Consider the following 19,986-nt stretch of genomic DNA (forward strand, 5'->3'; position numbering starts at 1 on the left):
CTCATCTGGGCCTTTCTGTGTGGAGTTTGCATGTTCTTCCCGTATTCACGTGGTTTTCTCCAGGTGCTCCGGTTTCCCCCACAAGTCCAAAAACATGCAGGTTAAGTGAATTAGAGACTCTAAATTGCCCCGTAGCTGTGAGTGAGAGTCCCCCAGCCACTGGGGGTTGCGTCAGGAAGGGCATCTGACATAAACCTTTGCCAAGTCAAATATGTGGATGACGGATAGTCCGCTGTGGCGACAGTGGCGGAGCTAGGGGGTGGCCACCCCACACGCAATTGCCATTTTTGAGCACAAGACTTAACATGTACTGTACTAAAATTTCTGTGCCACCACAGACTGATCGCTGGCCCCTGCCCGGCCACCCCTGTGAAAGTGGCGACCCCTAACGGTAGCAGCTGAAAGATGAAGATTCTTAACTGAGATAAAATATGTGAAAAGGTATCTTTTGAGTGATTGCAGAACTGGTGCTATCTTGTCCTCCTAAAGAGGGAATTCCTTCCTCCTTGTTTTCTCTACTACTGGATAAATAAAGACAAAACAAAGTCAGCAACAAAGCTGACCACAGCTTGGCAACAATGTGGTAAATCCCTCAGTGAAAACATGTACATTTCACAGCCTAGCTGGGGTGGAGACAGTGTTTTGCCACTTTAGACCGTATCCTGTGGTCAGACAGCTGGAAAGCCATTTGTTTGGACACTAAAACTCACACCCTGTAGTGTAATTTGTGATGTTGACACAAGCCTTTATGCAAGCCTCCAGTTGTAATCGCTATAACCACTTCATGGCACCCTCTAAAACACATCAAGACATTGCAAAACTCCAGGAGAGAGGAAAAAATATAACAAGCTAAACATATGTCACCCTGAAATTCCCAGCATGAGACTTTTGTGCCTGCTTGTGTACACATGACTACAACATCAAGCAACAATTGACTCAGTTTGAACTCTTTATTGCTTAGCGGCCGGGATGGGGGAGGAAGAGCTCACAACAAGAGCACTCTACTGAAAACACACTCCTGACAGAGCTAGATGAAGCAAGAAATCTGTGCTTTGCGAAGAATGACTCAGAGCCAAGACAAGTCAAACAACACTCACCATCCTCAGCTAGTAGTAAAAATAGGAAGAAATGACAGGAAAGAAGTAAACAAATTAGTAAACAAAATGTACTGTGGCAATACCATGGACGTTCCTTAGCCGACCGCAGGCTTCTGGTGGGAACGTAGCCCTGCATAAATGTTTTTAGGTATGCCGGAGCAGACCCAGTGACTGTTTTGTATGCCAGCATCAGGGCCTTGAATTTAGTACGTGCATGAACCGGCAGCCAGTGGAGAGAGACAAAGAGTGGTGTAACATGTGCTCTCTTTGGTTCATTAAAGACCAGACGTGCTGCTGCATTCTGGATCATTTGGAGAGGTCTAATAGCACATGCAGGAAGGCCTGCAATGAGAGCGTTACAGTAGTCCAGTCTAGTTATGACAAGTGACTGAACGAGTAGTTGTGTGGCATGTACAGAGAGGAAGGGTCTTATCTTCCTGATATTGTAGAGAACATCATAAGTCACAATGGGCAATTTTCTTTGGGGAAAAACTATCAATTTTGTTGATTTTTGACTGTTTTGGGTTTTCTATTCTTTTTGATAAAAAAAAAAATAGTTTTTTAAATGCAGTGTATCAAATTGCTTCAGCTGAATGCCTAATTGTAAATATATGATTATGTTCCAAGTATGTTTTGTGATACCGAATTGATGTTATAAAGAGACAGATATGTCATATTAATATGCACATGTAAGCACTGAACATGCAAGAGAGGAGTCCCTGCATTGTTTTTTTTACTTAAACTGTTATCTCAATATAATTTTATGTATACTAGAATAAATAATACAATAATATATTTTTACTGAATTGCATAAATCTCAAAATCTGATTCTGGGTCAATGCAACTTTAAATGATTGAACAGGTCACAAATCAAGATTGTAAAATTACTCACTTAAGAACTCTAAAATCTACATCGCTCTGGTCCGTACTCCTGCCCATTTCTCCTGCATTCAACATGCTGACTATGAGTAGTGATTGTTCGCTTACCATCTAATCTACTCAGACCTTGACATGTGACCTTGTTGGAGATTCACATGTGAGTGGTCATAAAGTTTTGGCTTATCAGTGTATTCATTAACATTAGATAACTAATAGTGACCAATAAAATGTATAAATAAACATGGGCTCAATCATTTCTCAATACACGCCTATAGTACATTGGACCATGCCAGAGAGTTCTGGTAGCTCTGTAATTTGCCAAAATGCTACATTTGACTATTCTGATACTCTTCTCTGTGGAATATGGAAGCCTGACCTTTGGCCTTGTTTCGTTATATGAATTTCTGAGATCTGAATTTAAGAGATTTGTATTTGAAGTTCTGAATTTCTTCCTAATCTAAAAATCTGAAACCTGTAAATGTATAATCCGAATATGCAGGCATACAGCTCTACAAATCTAGAGCTGAAGGCCTGCTGATAAAAAAATAAAGAAGATGTATATTTGTAAAACATTCATATAAGTGTAGTCACATGTTTTGAATTCAAATGACCAAAATTCAGATTCAAATGCTTCAGAAGTTCTAGTTCTAGCTCCATAGTTTCATTAGTGGCTTACATAAAACTGGATTTAAAAAAACACATGAAATACTGAAAAAACTTTTCATTTAGTATCATGTATGTTTACAATTATTAGTAAAGTAATAACTAAAAACTCTGTATGTTTACAATTATTAGTAAAGTAAAGACAAAAAACTCCAGACAACACGAGGTGTGGAAAATAAGATATGATCTAGGAGATTTTACAGCTTTATACCGTGCATGCCATTGAAGAGATGGAAAGTCTTTCCCTCTCAGCCACGTTTTCATTCCCATTAAAAGATGGCGCTACCATGAATAAGGTCTATTGCTTGCACAGAAGCTGTGTCTTGTTTCGAAAGTTGCGTGCTAGGTAGGATGCATCCTTTGTAGGCTGCAGTTTGTCCTCTAAACATGCCTCGTTTAAACAAGATGGCCTTAGTAGGACAAACGGAAACGGAACGTAACATGGTTGCTATGATAGCACGCCGCTCTTTAACAAGCGCGAGTGTTTGAGTGAGAAGGGAACAAAGTCCCTTTAGAAGGGAATGTATGAGGTACATTTTAGGAGAGCTATAATGATGTAAAGAGAAAATAAAATAGAATTTACAGGTGTACTTGTAGTCTAATACTTTATTTTATTTATATATTCATATAATTATACATATTATATACTCTGCACCCATCTACTAAGGTACTTCTACTTGGGAATTAACATTACTTGCGTTTAAACATCATATTTACAGGCAAATTGGCGTCATTTTGTTTTTTGACATTTCCATTGAAGCAAAGAATTATGGGTTGTGAGTGCCCACGAAGGGTCCTCATGTATACTTCTAATTCCCTTGAAAGAAGGTCACATTCAAAGGCTGCATTCAAAGTGTCCTACTCGCTTTTCTGAAACAAGACAGCCACGATGACGTGTGCGGCTTAAATTAAAGGTGCGCAGAGTAATTTTTTGGTACGTTACCTTGGACTTGGACACTGACACCTAGGGGCATGGATGCTGCATCATTCAAACGCAATAGCTTTAAATTAAAGATGTAATCATAGCAATTCACTTTTCAAAGTTAGCCATGTTAAATTTCATACATGTTTCTTGAGGAACTTTTATTTTGACACCTGTCACAGAATAACATATTATGTAGGCAACTTGCTGACCATAATGGAATTTGGTCAAATACAAGCTATTTTCAGTGTAAAAACGTACAACATGCATTAAATATTTGCTAATATACATAAATGAATGTGTTCCAGTCGACTTGAGGGGGTCGTTCGTGTGCAACTTCCAAAGTGGGAACTCGTATTTACATGTAATTCCAATAGCGGTGAAGGCAGCATAATTGAGTATTCGGCTGGTCATGTGATCCGACCATGGCAGCCCCCATGAGGGGACCCTCTCCATGTAGAATAAAACAGTTTTTATTCGGTTAATGATATGACTAAAATCTTCATCTCACGTGAGTGCTCATGATATTATACATGCGTTTCAAAAATACAATTAATTTCAATGAGTATAATTTTTATTTATAAGGAAAAATACCGAGTGCACCTTTAATGAATCCACAAACAGGTGGACTACCAACATCCCAATTAATGTATCATTTAGGGAAAGCTCATAGGCTTGCTTCAGCTGTTTTCTTAGACGATGCCTTATGCATAACAGTTTGACAATCCATTAAATAATTAACAGAGGGTTAAGGAGATGAGATAAAATAATAATAATAACAAAACAAATGGGTAACACCACAGACTTGACACACTAAAGTGGTTGTCCATATGACTATGACATACATGGGAAATTAAGCCAAAAAACATCTAAAACCATCACCTTTCGAACTACAGACAAACATCAGTCAAAAACATGATAAACATCTACCCTAATGTATTTGAAAACGTGTAGGATATGTGAATGATAATAACTTACAAAAAATAAGCCTCGGCCATACTGACACCCTCACGCGGATGCAGAGTTCAGCATTATTGATTGGGATGGCTTAACCAAAAGAACAAATGCATGACACATTTTCTGTTGATCACTCCAGATCACATCCAAAGCGACAGACAAAACAGGTGTGACTGTTTTGCATCATTAATCCATCACATAGCAACATATGCCATGAAAAAACCTCATCTAAAGACGCGCGCGACGCTTTCATTAGCAGAACTACATGCTGCATCAATGAGACGTGCAAAAGAGAAGGTAAAACTGCTTGATAAAATCACTATCGTGAAACAAATAGAGTGAGCATCAATTGTAACGGCACATTTGTCTTCATGACAGCATCTCTACGTCGCATGGTTTCCTGTCGCCTCAAAGCCACATTTGCATCTAGTGACATTTCCGTTTCTTATGTTACTCGTATAAAATTTTTGGTTGTATGAGAAAGCGAGATGTTTAAGAAAAAGAGATCATGAGGAAAAGCCCATGCACACGGACCTGCGATGCCGATTCAAATTAATCTGCGGCTGTCCTCAGTCACATCTTGCAGATTTCATCCTCCCCTTCATGCGAAACACAAACAGGGTCCCTGCATCGCAAGATTTGAATATCTTCGCTCACATTTCTGCATTAATTCATCCCAGATGCGCACAGTAAAGCGCTGTCACGCCAAGACTGGCAAACAGGGGAAGAGCAACACGCATCCAGTTGCCTGATTAACTCATTCATTACAAGACTGCTATTATATGTTGGCTAATTTTATTGAATTGAACCTCACGCATCCTATCTAACCTGAGATTTATATTAATGTCTAAGCTATTCTTGGTATAGCGTAATGAAAGTCTGTTTCAAAGTCCTTCCAATACACTTTAGACATATAATTAAATATCGAAATACCACATTGTTTCAATAAGCAATATTTAACGTGGAACTTTTGCCAGAAGCATGATGCACCAGTTGCGGTTTACTGTGTTTGGCGCCCCCACTGGTGCAAGTGTGTATTGAATATTATTTGATGCATGATGCTGCAGGAGAAAATGTATTGTATATTATTTCAAAGCACTTTGCTTGAGTCCACCTCTAGAAATTCTGATTGAGTGAGACATTATTACAGAGATAAGGCAGCCATCCAACTGATAATAGGATTTATTAAATAGAGAATTATCAGTTTGTTCATAATATGAAAGCACATACAAACACAATTCAGAGTGTTTTGTAACAGGAAATGAAAATTCAAAAAAATTCTGAAAACAAAGACAAGTTTATTAAAAAAATTACTAGCTTTTATCTATCTGATTTAACTGCCATTATTGTTGCAGTATGTACAAAATTATCTATTCAAAAGAGAGAGCAGCCTCATCCCATATTAAACAGCAAATATTAAATCTTTCAACAAATATGGATCTTCCATTTGATTAATGCATTCTGAAAAATCCCCCCTGAGAAGTACATAAGCAATAGAACTAGGATCATGTATAGACATTACTGGTGTGAGTGAGGAATTCAATCAGATGACGGTGTGAAATGGGATTCACTTAAACCTCAATTCTGTAAAATATTACAAGCTTAATGTAAGGCATGATGTACAGTTATACTGCTTCCAAATTTAATGAATGGTCAGGGTTCAATGTTCATCATTAGCCTTAGTGGGTAAAATAAAATGTTCATATACTTAAGGCTAAAAAAAAAAAAATACAGATTTTTGCTTAGAGGTCAGGGTGGTAACACTTTTTCATACGGGATGATACCGCAAAATCTATTTAACCTAAATGGAGTGTAATAATAGAGTAAGAGTTTTAAATCATTGTACCGTTATGTTCTAAATTTGTCTTTCAGCGGATTAAAGTAACAAAGCAATAATTTGAAAGTCAATGTAATGTTGGTGTCCCTCTGAAGTAAATCATATAGGGTGCTTCAATATTTCTCTTTTGGAGTAGAAAGATATTTAATCTTGCAGGTAGGCTGGAATAGTTCATAATTGGCATAAATAAGGAGTATTACTTAAATGAAAATTCGGTGATAATTTACTCACCCTCATTACTCATTCCAAACCCGTGTGACTTTCCCATGTAAAACACAAAAGAAAAAAAAAAATGCAATGCCGATAACGACTCACTTTAAAACATAAAAAGCTTATGTCAGAATTGACAGAAAAATGACTTGCATTTCAGGTTATTTCTCATTAAAACCTAACATATGGCTTCAGAAGACTTGGAATGTCATAGGAGCCTCATGGATTTCATTTATGATACATTTGGATGCTTTTGGACACTATTAACTGTCATTATATTGAATTGACACACTAGGATTTTCAAAGAAATTTTGCTCTTGTGTTCCACATAAGACAGACAGTCATACAGGTTTGCAATGACACGAGGGTGAGTAAATGATGACAATGTCATTTTTTGGGTGAACTGTTCCTTAAAGTCCTTTTCCCATGTGCTGAACATTTTCTCTATCCCTGTTGTGGAGTTGAGCATTTTGGACAGCGTTCTGCCTCTGGTAAAATGAGGAAGTCGCAGGTGGCAGCCCGCTCAGGAAGAACCGGCTCTGGTCCAGGTGTAGAACATTTCTTGGAAAAGCCCTGGCAGACAGCATACTTTTCCAGGTCCTCGAGGAGGGCAATAACCTCTGTTGTTGTTGTGAGACGAGTAGGATGGCTGTCGTACAGTTTGTGGGTGGGCAAGAGGGGTTGTTCCTGGACGCTGATGTGGTAGTGGAAGTTGGGCTCAATATGAACAATGGTGTCTGCCATAGTGGAGCGCTTGGAGCACTGCATTACCTGCAACCGTGGGCCATCCATCACAACGCAGTACCAGAGGACAGGAAGTACCGTGCTACGAAGAGACCTCAGGAGCTGCATCAGCTCATGATCAATGTCAATGCCTTTTGTTGCAGGGTCACTGTCAGCTATACTGAATATCTGGGTGATCTGCAGAAGCCAGCATACAAAGCAGTCTTGAGTGTGGAGTAATAATTTTTGTAACTACTTATAGACATACCATACACAATTTATGACAATATCCATTAAATGGCTTCTTACCGATGGGGAAGACTCAACATCCTGTTCAGCAGCACCAAAATAATAGCTTGGGGGAAATGGCACACTCTCGCACCTTGCTGCAGAAAGAAAATCTTGCTGAATTTCTGGTCTCTACAAATAAAGATAAAATGGAAATAAAGCCATGTAATCAGACCGAGCAAACACAGCAAGCAATTAATGGCTGTATAATGTCCATTGAAACCCTAATGAAATTGTTCCTTTTAATTTGTGTATTTGCTTGGGCATAACTTTCAGCCACCTGAGGAGAAACCATGTACTCAATTGTGTTCATTGTGCCATTCTTTAGAGGTACATTTTTATATATATAAAAAAAACAAAAAACACCTACATCAGAGCACTATTAATTTAATATAATCATTCTAAACAGAGAAATGAAAATGTATCAGGGTGATAATTTAGTATTGGCAAGTTATCTAGAGGCCATGCCTTTATTTTTTGTCTTGATTCATTTGCCCTATTCATTTAGCTCTGATTTAAGAAATCTTAAACCCTATTCCTGAGCGGGAACAACATCTGAAGTTAGCAGGCACACTCACTGGAGGAAATACTGAATTGTTTGCTGATTTAACTTTTTACCAGCCATCACATGGCTAACTTACTTACCTGCTAAATTAATTTTCCACTAGCCTAATCTTTTCAAGTGATGAAGCTTAAGAAAAACAACCATAAAGAGCTTACAACAGACAGAAGGCCTCTGCTATTGATGCCACTGCCTTGAAGCCCATTTTCTTTGATCATTTCCACCCTTCCTACGTGCAGCTGGTGGCTGATCTTCTCAAGACATGGGAGATGACAGAGAAATGAGATATGAATATAATTGTATAGGTCTAATAAAATCATAAGAAAATGGAACTAAATGTGCTCAGAGCTGCATGCCTTTAACCAAACAAGCTCTGCTCTAGGATCAGTTTTTTAATCATCATGACTTGATGATTTAGATTACATGGATTGGAGAAAGCTGATCCCTGGTAAGCACTGATGGCGTAAACATACCTCAACTTTTTGGGAGCTGTAGAGTGGGATGTTGTTAAGCATATAACTGTTTGGAATGTCAGAATAACTGTAAGCCTAAGTCAACAAAACAGGAAAACACGGTTGTTGAAAGCGGAAAAAAAAGAACATACACAAGGAATGTTAAAATGTTGGCATGACAAAGCCTTGCCTTAAGTTGAAAATTGTTTAAAAGCTTTAAGTTAGAAGATTTTGTCTAGATACATGGGTCCTATCGCATCTACAGGTAAATAAAAGATAATTATAAAAAGTCTGGTCGAATAAGAAAGCATACTAAGTCAATATGGACTGTGCTAAATTTGGTGGACATGTGCTCTGTGAGGAAGTATGGTCAGAAATGTATCATGCATGTTTATGGATTAGGGCTGGGTTCAAATATCGATTTTCCAATGCATCGGGATCTTCATTTGAACACTATCCATTCTTAAATCCCAAGATTGAGCTTTTATTTTTATATGCAAGCAAAATTAACATTGTAGCAAATGTACCCATATGAATCGATATCGGAATTGATAGCTAGTAAATCTGAATTGAATCGGGAAATCTGTATCAATACCCAGCCCTACTATCGATATTTAATCATCAGATATGGGAAAATCTAGAGCAGATCAGGCCCAGACAGAATCTGCTCACTTTATGCTAACTGAGAGAAATCCTACAGAAGGGATTTAAACATAAATCTAAGAGTACTACACTCTTATTTGAAGCTAAAATTAGCCAAAATATTAAAAAAATAAACATACAAGGGGTGGGGGATAAGTAGATATTGTGAATGACCTATGTCGCAATTTTGCAGAAATCTGCAGAGTTTCCTGCCGTTTCTGCACACGCAGATTCCATCTAGGCCTGTTGATTAGTTAGAAAAGATAAAGCACATGGAGTAAGTCTGAAGGTCTGTGCTATGTTTGTCGGGTGTAGCTTGAATGCTCTAGGAGGAGTATAATAACCGTATGTTGGCTTTGTCAAGCCAACATAACTAAAGTAATAACCAATATTACTCCACTACCATACCTTTCCATTATAATTGGGGATGAGGAGCCTGTCCCTTTTCAGCATCTGTGCAGAACCGGAGAAAGTCTTTGGGGTCTCATAACGTTCAGCCTCATTATCCGAGACCTCGAAATCCCACAATCTTCTATTTCTGGGTCTACCACGTGAATATGTATAACGTGGCCTTGGCCTGCCACGTTCCTCTGGAATAAGCATTTCTGACTGATTCTCATCCATGGGCAGCAAATGCTTCTGTTAAATACAAATATTGAGACAAGAACGGCAATTAATTCCAGTCCCTTAAAGGAATAGTTCATCCAAAAATGAAGATTCTCTCATTATTCACTTACCCTGATGCCATTCCAGATGTGTATGACTGTCTTTCTTCAGCAGAACACAAATGAAGATTTTTAGAAGATAGAGCTCTGTCAGGTCCTTATAATGGAAGTACAAGAGTGTCAGCACTTTGATGGTCCAAAAGTCACATTTAGGCAGCAAAAAAGTAATCCATGTGATTCGAAGTCAATCGATTGTCTTCTGAAGCGAATCAATACGTTTGTGTAAATAATATAACAATAATTAAAACTTTATTAACTTTTAAAAAGCGCTTCCTGCCAGTGGCTGACGCAAGCGCGTCAGCGTGTTCACATGAGAATTCGGAAGCAGCGCTTATTTTCAATGGAAGAACAAACATCATGTGAGAGTTCAGCCATTTCAAAAAGCATCAGAGCCCTGGATGGAAGCGTTGATTTAAAGTTAAACATTTTTTTATTCATTTTAATTATCGACTTACATAAACCTATCGATTCGCTTCAGAATACATTCACTGATCGACTGGAGTCACATGGATTACTTTTATGCTGCCTAAATAAGACTTTAGGACCGTCAAAATGCTGGCACCAGTTTAATTCCATTATAAGGACCTGGCAGAGGTAAGTGATTAATGAGAGAATTTACATCTTTGGGTGAACTAACCCTTTAACCTTTCTGTGATTAAAAATGTAACAATTATTTTAGTACTACTGAGGATGTAAACCCAACCCCTAACACAACTTTGTTCTGAATGTGCATCTTAGTCCACACTGTCATATAAACTACTAAGTAGTAACTATTTAAGTCTCACAACCATTGACACAGTAGTCTTTTTGACAGATTCAAAACAGATTTAAAAAAACCAAAACATATGTGCCATTCATTTACAAATCAGAACAAGTCAACGGAACCAAACATCATGGCAAAGTATTTGGTCCCAATTATTCAGTTCTCCATTCCCAACCCTAGAAGACTAAGTGTTAAATAATGTTCCATACACAAGCAGTGTCTCAATCAGCTCCCTAACTCCCTATGTTGTGAACACAAATTCAGGCACTGGCAAGGGTTCTGATTCACTGAGCATTGGGACACTTATGTCTCAAATCACCTGCAACACAATTACGAGCTTGTGCTTTTAAACGCAGCTGGTATTAATCAGCAACAACGCTGTATTTAAATTTTCCCTTTCTAAGAGAAAAAAAGGCTTTGGCATCTTAAATTTACGCTTGCATTCGTCCTCTAACAACTTGAGACTTTCATAAGACCCGATAATATTTCCGGTTAGTGATGCTCCCTGGTATTTACGGTGCATTTTGGGAATTTGTAGAGTGTGAACGTGCAGTGTACTGGAACGATTTTGCGATTGGGACAGCCTTAGAAATGGCAGACTCACTGATCAGAGCCATGACTGCTGAACTAGGGAGCTGATTGAGATGCACCCTAGATCAGGGGTTTTCAAACTTTTTAATGCCAAGGACCCACAAATATGACAATCTCCTTGCGAGGGACCCACTCGTAAAATATATAAAAAGGTCACTATTCATTTTTCTTTTTTTTTTTCTTTGCTCCCCAATTTGGAATGCCCAAATCCCAATCTGCACGAAGTCCTCGTGGTGGCGTAGTGACTCAATTCGGGTGGCAGAGGACAAATCTCAGTTGCCTCTGCATCTGAGACTGTCAATCCGTGCATCACATGGCTTGTTGAGCGCATTACTGCACATGTGGAGGCTTCACGCTATTTTTACGCAGCATCCACACACGCTAGTCTCCGCAGCATACACATACAACTCACCACGTGCCCCACCAAGAGTGAGAACCCCATTATAGCGACCACGAGGAGTTTAGCCCATGTGACTGTACCCACCCTAGCAACCGGGCCAATTTGGTTGCTTAGGAGACCTGGCTGGAGTCACTCAGCACGCACTGAATTTGAACTCGCGACTCCAGGGGTGGTAGTCAGCGTCTTTTCTTGACTGAGCTACCCAGGACCCCAAGGTCGCTCTACATTATGTATACTGACAATAATGTTTTTTACAAAAATGTTTAATTGATGCGAGTGATATTATAAAAGACAATTTCGCTTTTATATTGTAATTGTACAAAAGCCAAAATAAATGGAATATTATTTTAGCTTTGTAAATTTTTAAAGCATATTTCCCAAGCAAAACTTTTTTTTTTTATCTGTATCGTATCGGTCAATAATTTTCATATCGATGCATCCCTAATTATCTGGTAAATATTTAGCCTACAGTGATAGTGTCTTTTTTCTACTCAATAACGTGTAATAATAAGTGATGTTAAAAATATTTTGATTAAACTGAAATGGCAATTAGCCAAATTCAGTAAATAATATTATTTTTACATTTATGATCACTTTTTTTCTTTCTCTGAAATTTTCCACCCCCTAGCACCCCCCGGACAAAGTTTAAAAACCCCTGCCCTACATAATCTAATTCACATTCGAGGTGAAAACATGAAAATCATTATAAATACCAATAATATAATCAGTATCATATGTTCAAAAGCCCACCATAGCCTCTCTTTCACACTGCCGTAGACGGCATTTCTGTCTTTTTTTATTTCTGCCTCCAAACTTGGGTTTATCCATGCAAAAATCGCAAGTTCCACAGTCCGTACGCCGAACGCAACCTCTACATTTCCCACAGGACCGGCGACGTAACTTTCCTGCAACCATCTGCAGATCAATCGAACAAGATGAAATAAAAAGAAGAATTATTTGAAAAAGACCAAGGACACCATTTTAAACGCTCTCATTGAATCTGACACTATGAAATATTTGCAAAAGCCATTTAAAGTTTAGTCAGCCAACTATTCTCATTATTAACTTAAATTCTAAATAGTTATCAATCTATATCTTACTTCCAAAATTTTACCAAATAGTTCAATGGAATCAAGTTCTACCTCATAGCCATAGTCACCATCATTACCGCCAAGGAACAGAGACACATCCTCTGAGTCACTGTACTGTGCCAAGGAGCTCTGTTCACAGGAAAACAATATTTTGATTTACAGCAATCCCTCTGATCACTTTTTCTGAATTATTTAAGTGACCGTTACCTGTGATTCCTCAAAATCCATGACTGAGGGCTGAAACTGAGAAAAGAGGGAAAACTCAATGACTACAAACACTTTACAATCAAAATCAAGTAACAGTACATTGTGTGGAAATAAACAATGAAACCATGATAACACCAGTACTGCATAAAGAGGTTTCTTCTCACATTTTGAATGCTTGAAGCTGTGCTAATGGATCCAAACATGTTTGAAAATTGTCCTCCTGACGTCTGTGGATTAACCTAAAATGGGTTAGGGATTAAAGATAATTTATAATGTCTGCAACAAACCATTTAACACAAAAGACCATGAAATGAGCAAGACAAACATTACCTTATATATATATATATATATATAGACAGAAGATTTGTATCACCGCTAGTAAATTCTATTTTTATACAAACGTGAGATAATCATGAAGAATATCTGCAATCAAACAACAAAAATGCACAAAATCAGAATTTATCCATTGTACCTTTCCACTCTTGTCCCTACGGATGGGGCGTAAACACTTTCTTTTGCGACATTTAACGATTTTCCGGGAGCGGATATTCAGTCGAAGACGAAGCTTGCCATTTCTGCAGCTGACACATTTTCCACAGTCCACCATGACTTGGCAACCCCGGCACCGGCCACATGGCACCCACTAAACAACACAAAATTCAATCATAAATTTGTTGTTCAAATGTAACAATTGTTAAAGACAACACATTACATTAGGGAAAAAATTAATAAACATACCTTTTTGTAGGGTTTCCTGCTTTTCTCTATTGCTAAAACAAAACCAAATAATTACCATGATGTTAACTGAAATAACAGACTATTTAAAGCACACAGAAGCCAAAATAGCTGCTTCCTCCCTGACACTCACAAAACATGAGGCATGGCACTAGTTGACTTACGTATGATAACCTCAGGCCTGCAGTTCTGGCACATAGTTTGTCCCTCTTCAAATGTAATAGTTTTATTACATTTCACGCAGACACTGAATATAAACAAAACGAGAGGGAAAGAAGACATTTGCACTAAAGTATTTAACATTAAGGCTAAAGCATAGGAAAAAGAAAAGTCAGTTAAGTAATTTGCATACCTCAAGAAAGGTTTTGAAGTTCCAACACTGCCATTCACAAGCCTGTCAGAACCCACCAAAGGAGGAGCAGTTGGCTTCGCTGGAATTTCAGTCAGACTAATATTAGGAGGAGTGTTGAAGCGTGGGACAGTTTTAACTGTCATGGTTGTGGACTTCTCAACCTTCGGCTTCACATATGGGCCTACTCTCTGGAAGGCACTGTGATTTGATGAAGATACTGGACTACTGGACCAGCCACCTGCATCCTTTAATTTATTTGGCACTTCAGCGGAGCCTCCGAAGTATAGCAGGGAAGATTCCACTTTCCTCTTCTATGGGTAAATAGGGTGAAATGATCGAAATCAAGGCATTAGTAGGAAAACCTGAAAGAATTGACCATTTCTGGAAAAGTAAAAACTGAAAAAGTATGCAGTTGATGAACATTTCTTCCTCACCCTTCCTCTTTTTGGAAGTGCGTCATCAAGGATTTTGCCCGTCTTGAAATCAAAGTTTGTGAGGTCGAGGGAAGGACTAACATATCTCAAAAGCTCAACCCTACTTCTCACTTTATGACCGCAAGGACTGAAATAAAAAGACAGAATTTATAAACCGATTCAACTGTAAAGGTTACCAGTTTCATTCTAATTCAGCCGTTTAAAGATACCTTGTATAGTACGTGTCACTGCGTCCTTCACTTGTGCCTGATCTACGGAAAACCTGTTTGCGTTTCCATCCTTCACCTAATGAAGGGCATTCTTCCCAGCCTTCATCAGCCTCACACTGCGGTCTCCTACGAGGTTTAAATCTGGAAAAACACATACAAATGTTTTAGCTCCACCAATAATGAAATGTGGAGCATAATAGGAGAATGGCAGGCCTTGTGTGTTTATGTTTACATTTGATTTGTTTGAAATGTGGGTGTTTGAATTAACGAGCATTCCATCAATGTAAGTCTATGGGATTTTTCCCATTTTTTTTTATCATCCGCTGTGCAAAACCGTTTTTCCGTTCAATTAGAAAAGATATTGCAATGAGATTCAGAACAGTTTGAAATAAATATTTAACCCCAAAAAAATTTACCATTCTCTCATCATTTACTCATCTTTATGCCATAGCAAATGTCTTGACTTCAAAATGACTTTCTTTCTTCTGCTTAACACAAACAAGGGATTTTTAAAAGAAAATGTAATCTCTAAAGGTCCACAGATGGTGGCCAGAACTTTGACACTCCAAAAATCACATTAAGGCAGCATTAAATGTAATCCAATAGACTCCAGTGGTAAAATCCATATCTTCTGAAGCAACACGATAGGTGTGTGTTAAAAACAGATAAATATTTAAGTACTTTTTAAAAGATCTGTGCTACCAGCACACTAAATTGAGATTCAAAATAGTTTTTTTTTTTTTCCCCAAAGTTCCTTGGCTCTACACACCTGATTAAACATTAGTTTGACAAAAGTTTGAGCGTAACAATATTTTCTGCTTTCTTAGAGGAATAAAGCTCTCACCCTCATGTTGCTCCAAACCTGTATGACTTTCTTTTGCACAACACAAAAGATGTTTTAATGAATATCTCGGTCCGTATTTTCAATACATTGGCAGTGGATAGTGCCTCACATTAGAGCTTGTTATTTTTAGCTTTTAATATGAACAAAAATGCCACTATGAATGAGCTTCTCTCACAGCGCTCGTGAATGTTGGGTTGTTTCCACCTAAACTTATGGTATGCCTTGAGAAAACTTTAAATGACGCACAAGTCGCATGGAATAATCATATGATTCTATTGGGAGCTTTGTTAAACTTTAAAATTAGGCACTATCCATTGCAATAATACTGAAAAGAAAATCTAATTTAATGTTAAAGTTAACAACATGAGGGTGAACAAATTATTATTGACAGTTACAGAACTGTCATTTTTGGGTGAACTATTCCTTTCATAAAAGGGTTGCCACTCGTTTTGACAAAATAATTTAATTAATGATTTTCCAGTTACTTGCGATAACTTGATTTAGAAAAATAATTTACTTTAATTTTTTATCAAGACTAGCAAATCACACTCCAACCAAATTGGCCCGGTTGCTAGGGAGGGTAGAGTCACACGGAGAAACCTCCTCGTGGTCGTGATTAGTGGTTCTCGCTCTCAATTGGGCGCGTGGCAAGTTGTGCGTGGATCACGGAGAGTAGCATGAGTCTCCACATGCTGCGAGTCTCCGTGGTGCCATGCACAGTGAGCCACGTGATAAGATGCACGACTGACTGTCTCAGAAGCGGAGTCAACTGAGACTTGTCCTACGCCACCCGGATTGAGTAACCGTGCCACCACGAGGACCTACTAAGTAGTGGGAATTGAGCATTCTAAATTGGGAAAAAAGGAGATCAAATTAAAAAGACTAGGAAACTGTAACAACTGTAAATTCCCTGATTTTCCAGAACTGAGGGAACCCTTTAAAAAGCTATAACTCCTAGATACATGTTTATTGTGAGGGGTTGAAATGAGACTCCAGGTTATGTACATACCCGCCACTTCTCCCCCCTCTCAGCTCGCTCCCCGCAAGGCTCTCTGTTCCATCCTGGTCGCCGCTCTGAGCATCAACTTCATCACAGTCTTCTTCAAGTGGCTCCAACCAGTCACAAGGAGGAATGTCCGTGACTTGACTGTGAGGGTCTGTCTCCCCTTCTGTGACTTTGGCAGACTCATCTTGCGTCTCAGTTACGGCTTCCTCTTTATTGTTGTCCGTGACATGGTTCTGAATATCCTGAATTTCTTCGCTTGCCATGGGCTCTTTGTTTGCCTCAGTACTTGCATCTACCACTTCAGTTGGTGGTTCTGCAGGTGCCTCAGGTGTTACTTCCTCGGTCTCCATATTTGCAGAGCCCTCTTTTTCTCCTCTAGAGCTGCAACCAATAAGTCTGTATTAGTAAAACTACACTCAAAATATTGTGTCAAGCAGAAACAATTTCTGATTTACATAACCAAAAAGCAAAGTTGTTCAACATCTTCTCAACTGGAGCTCTTACAGCTCAATGAAAATGCATTATCTGAATACTCTCTACAATATGGAGAGCACTCAGATCAGATTACTGAGACCAGTAGCCAACTGACTGCCTACTAATGTTCTCCATATTAGGGTTAAACGGTGGTACTTGCTAAATCACGACTATCGATGTCTAAAATGATGTCTATGTAGTCATCTCGCTAGATTTTAAAACACAGCTTAAGACCCATTGTCGACATTATTTAGCGAGGTAGCTAAAGCGTTAGCTCGCGTGAATTAACTGTACATAACAAAGCCATTGAGGTATCGTGGGTTTGTTAGAGATATTGTATCGCGTCCGTCAAACTATAAGTCAATGCAGCACCGCAATTAAAATAAAATCCTACCTGCAAAACGCTTCTCACTTTGATATGTTTGAAAACCCAGACACAGCACAGGGACCGGAAGTGCTGTTGTAACCCGGAAACACGTGAATTAAATTCCTTGCTGTATGGCGTTTTTTCTTTATCTTTTTTTGTGTGTCAGTTTTAAATGTATTGCTGTATGATGTTGATATCAGATTTCTTACAGAATTTTGACTTTGCAATATTGATATAGACTTTCTCTCTCTCTCTGACCAGTGAACCATGTTATTTGTGTGTTTGGATCTTTTATGCGACACATGTTTAAATAAAATTTCCAGTGGGATAAATAAAACGGAAACCCCTGACCCATTAGAGTGCACTTGTTACATCATTGTAGTATAAAACGTAAAAGGAATATTATGGGTTTAATTTAAGTTCAACTCAATCGGCAGCAAAAAAAAAAAAAAACGCTAATATCTGTGTTACACTGAGGCACTTACTATAGGAGTTAATGGGGCAAATCTGTAAACATTAAAATGCTATCTGTTTCAAAAGTATAGAAAACGTAAACAATGTGCGTGTTAAAGGTGCAACATGTAATATACTTAGGCTACTGTACTTCAGCATAAAATTATCATAATACGTTATCAGATATTTAGGAAACAAGCTAAGTTGAAATACTGGGTCTTCAGAAAACAATGCTATAGCCAGTATATTGTACTTTGAAATGTCCGTTCTTGCTGGGCCGGAATTTCTGTTTGTATTTTGGCCTGTGTGATCCTGCCCACTGCCCATTTCTCTATAGTATTTCGACACCCCGGGTTGCCAGATTTGAAACAAGTTAGCATGTAAACACAGCGTGCTGCAGCTAACACTGACAGAGTTATAAAAAATCCACATGAGCTGGTTTATAGTGTAAGGCTCATCGCTTGCCATTTTCAGTTTACTCGTTCCTGTTGCGTGTCCTCAAACTGCATGAGCTTCGGGTCTGGGGAGGGGGCAGGGAGACAACCCTCTCCAATATTTTGAATTTGGACTGCAATACCCATTTTAATGCCAATGTTACATATTGCTTCTTTAAGTTTAGTGTGATAAATTGCTTAGTAAACTTTTCTTTGTAAATATCCAATTTTACAACTGTATTGCCATTACGACGTAATTCTAAATAACAGAAGAATTGAAGTGCTTTTATAACCTTCACATTTCTGCCTTAAACATAAAAAAAAATAGGCCCATTCACTTCCATGCCTTCTTCAACCTAGATTTTTGCTAGGAAAATTGTTTTGTGGAAATCGACATTATGCCACAAATTGTGTCGATTGATGTTAACATATCGAACCCTGAATATTCGTTTAATAATAATAGTTAGTAGGTTAATACATTTTTACCTAAATACTGTATATTACAAGAAAATAATAATTGTATTGATTAAAACTATTCTAAAATTAATATTCTTAAAAAGTTTGTTAACTTCAACGAGTTAACTTCCACCCTTAAACTTTTATATTGGTAGAAATCTGAAGGAAGACGGTCTGTTTGTATTCAAGTTCACAACAGGTTTTAAAGGAATAGTTCACTCAAAAATGAAAATGTCTTATCATTTACTCATTCTCATGCTGTTCCAGATGTGTATGACTTTCTTTCTTCTGCTGAACGCCAATGAAGATTTTTAAAATAATATTTTAACCAACATTTTGAATCTCAAGAAGCACATTAAGGCAGCATAAAAGTAATCCATATGACTCCACTGGTTAAATCCATATCTTCAGAAGTGATATGATAGGTGTGGGTGAGAAACAAATCAATATTTAAGTCCTTTTTTTTTAACTACATATTCTCTTCACTGCCCAGTAGGTGGTGATATGCATGAAGAATATGAATCGCCGAAAAGGAATGTGAAGATTGATAGTAAAAAAAGGACTTAAATATTGATCGGTTTCTCACCCACAATTATCATATAACTTCTGAAGACCTCTAAAACTAATATACAATTATATACAGTACATATGTAAGAATTTCTTTTCCATAAAAAAAATGCCTGTTGTAATTAAAGTCCCACATAAACTTACAAAATGTATATCAGGGTAAGTTTCTTGCTAACTTGATGTTAAATATGTATTTTAATTAATAGGTGTTATTAATGTTCCTTTTATTAGGCTACTATGAAAATTGTTAATACATTATTATTACTCTAACTAACAAACAAATTAATAATACGCAATAAACTGTTAACCACTGTAGCTAATAGTGAAGTAATGTTCACGTTAACACGTTATCTTGTATTAACAGATATAGCCTACATAAAATTAATGGTTATTTGTTTTATTTGTGTAATATTATTTGTTTCTCTGTGTATAGTGAAATTGTTTACCTATTTAGAAATATAAATTGAAATTATTTGATATCACGAGAAAAAGGCACCACCAACAGCATTAAAAGGCAAAAAAATGAGCAGGGGTGCAATAACATGCATTATTTTCTTAAAGTTTAATTCCATAAGTTACATTTAAATGTGTGTGTTTGTGTGTGTGTGTTTGTGTATGTATGTATATATATATATATATATAGCCT

The 19,986-nt window shown here is 37.7% G+C and overlaps 2 protein-coding genes across 4 annotated transcripts in view; both read right to left on the reverse strand.

The window, feature by feature from the left end:
- LOC127625633 (coiled-coil domain-containing protein 120-like) overlaps positions 1 to 5,222 on the reverse strand; it is a 35,614-nt gene extending 30,392 nt beyond the window's left edge. The window contains exon 1 of the mRNA XM_052100924.1: positions 5,053 to 5,222. The gene's annotated coding sequence lies outside the window, so the exon portion shown is untranslated. The remainder of the gene's footprint in view (positions 1 to 5,052) is intronic.
- A 460-nt stretch (positions 5,223 to 5,682) lies between these two features.
- LOC127626286 (uncharacterized) lies at positions 5,683 to 17,532 on the reverse strand. 3 transcript variants are annotated; one of them, XM_052101975.1, is made up of 17 exons: positions 17,458 to 17,532; positions 16,593 to 16,970; positions 14,740 to 14,880; positions 14,531 to 14,657; positions 14,097 to 14,407; positions 13,909 to 13,991; positions 13,748 to 13,779; positions 13,482 to 13,652; positions 13,174 to 13,248; positions 13,010 to 13,045; positions 12,854 to 12,931; positions 12,462 to 12,626; positions 9,641 to 9,871; positions 8,612 to 8,686; positions 8,297 to 8,389; positions 7,598 to 7,708; positions 5,683 to 7,486 (listed from the first exon to the last, which is right to left on the reverse strand). In XM_052101975.1, the coding sequence occupies exons 2-17, from the start codon at positions 16,937 to 16,939 to the stop codon at positions 7,010 to 7,012; spliced, it is 2,553 nt and encodes an 850-aa protein (XP_051957935.1). In that variant the 5' UTR covers positions 16,940 to 16,970; positions 17,458 to 17,532; the 3' UTR covers positions 5,683 to 7,009. The 3 variants fall into 3 exon arrangements, with proteins under 3 accessions (XP_051957935.1, XP_051957936.1, XP_051957937.1); XM_052101976.1 differs by lacking the exon at positions 12,462 to 12,626; XM_052101977.1 differs by lacking the exons at positions 8,297 to 8,389; positions 8,612 to 8,686.
- Between the last annotated feature and the right edge of the window lie 2,454 nt (positions 17,533 to 19,986).

Source organism: Xyrauchen texanus, chromosome 32 (genome assembly GCF_025860055.1).
Source record: "Xyrauchen texanus isolate HMW12.3.18 chromosome 32, RBS_HiC_50CHRs, whole genome shotgun sequence".
Taxonomy (NCBI): Eukaryota; Metazoa; Chordata; class Actinopteri; order Cypriniformes; family Catostomidae; genus Xyrauchen; species Xyrauchen texanus.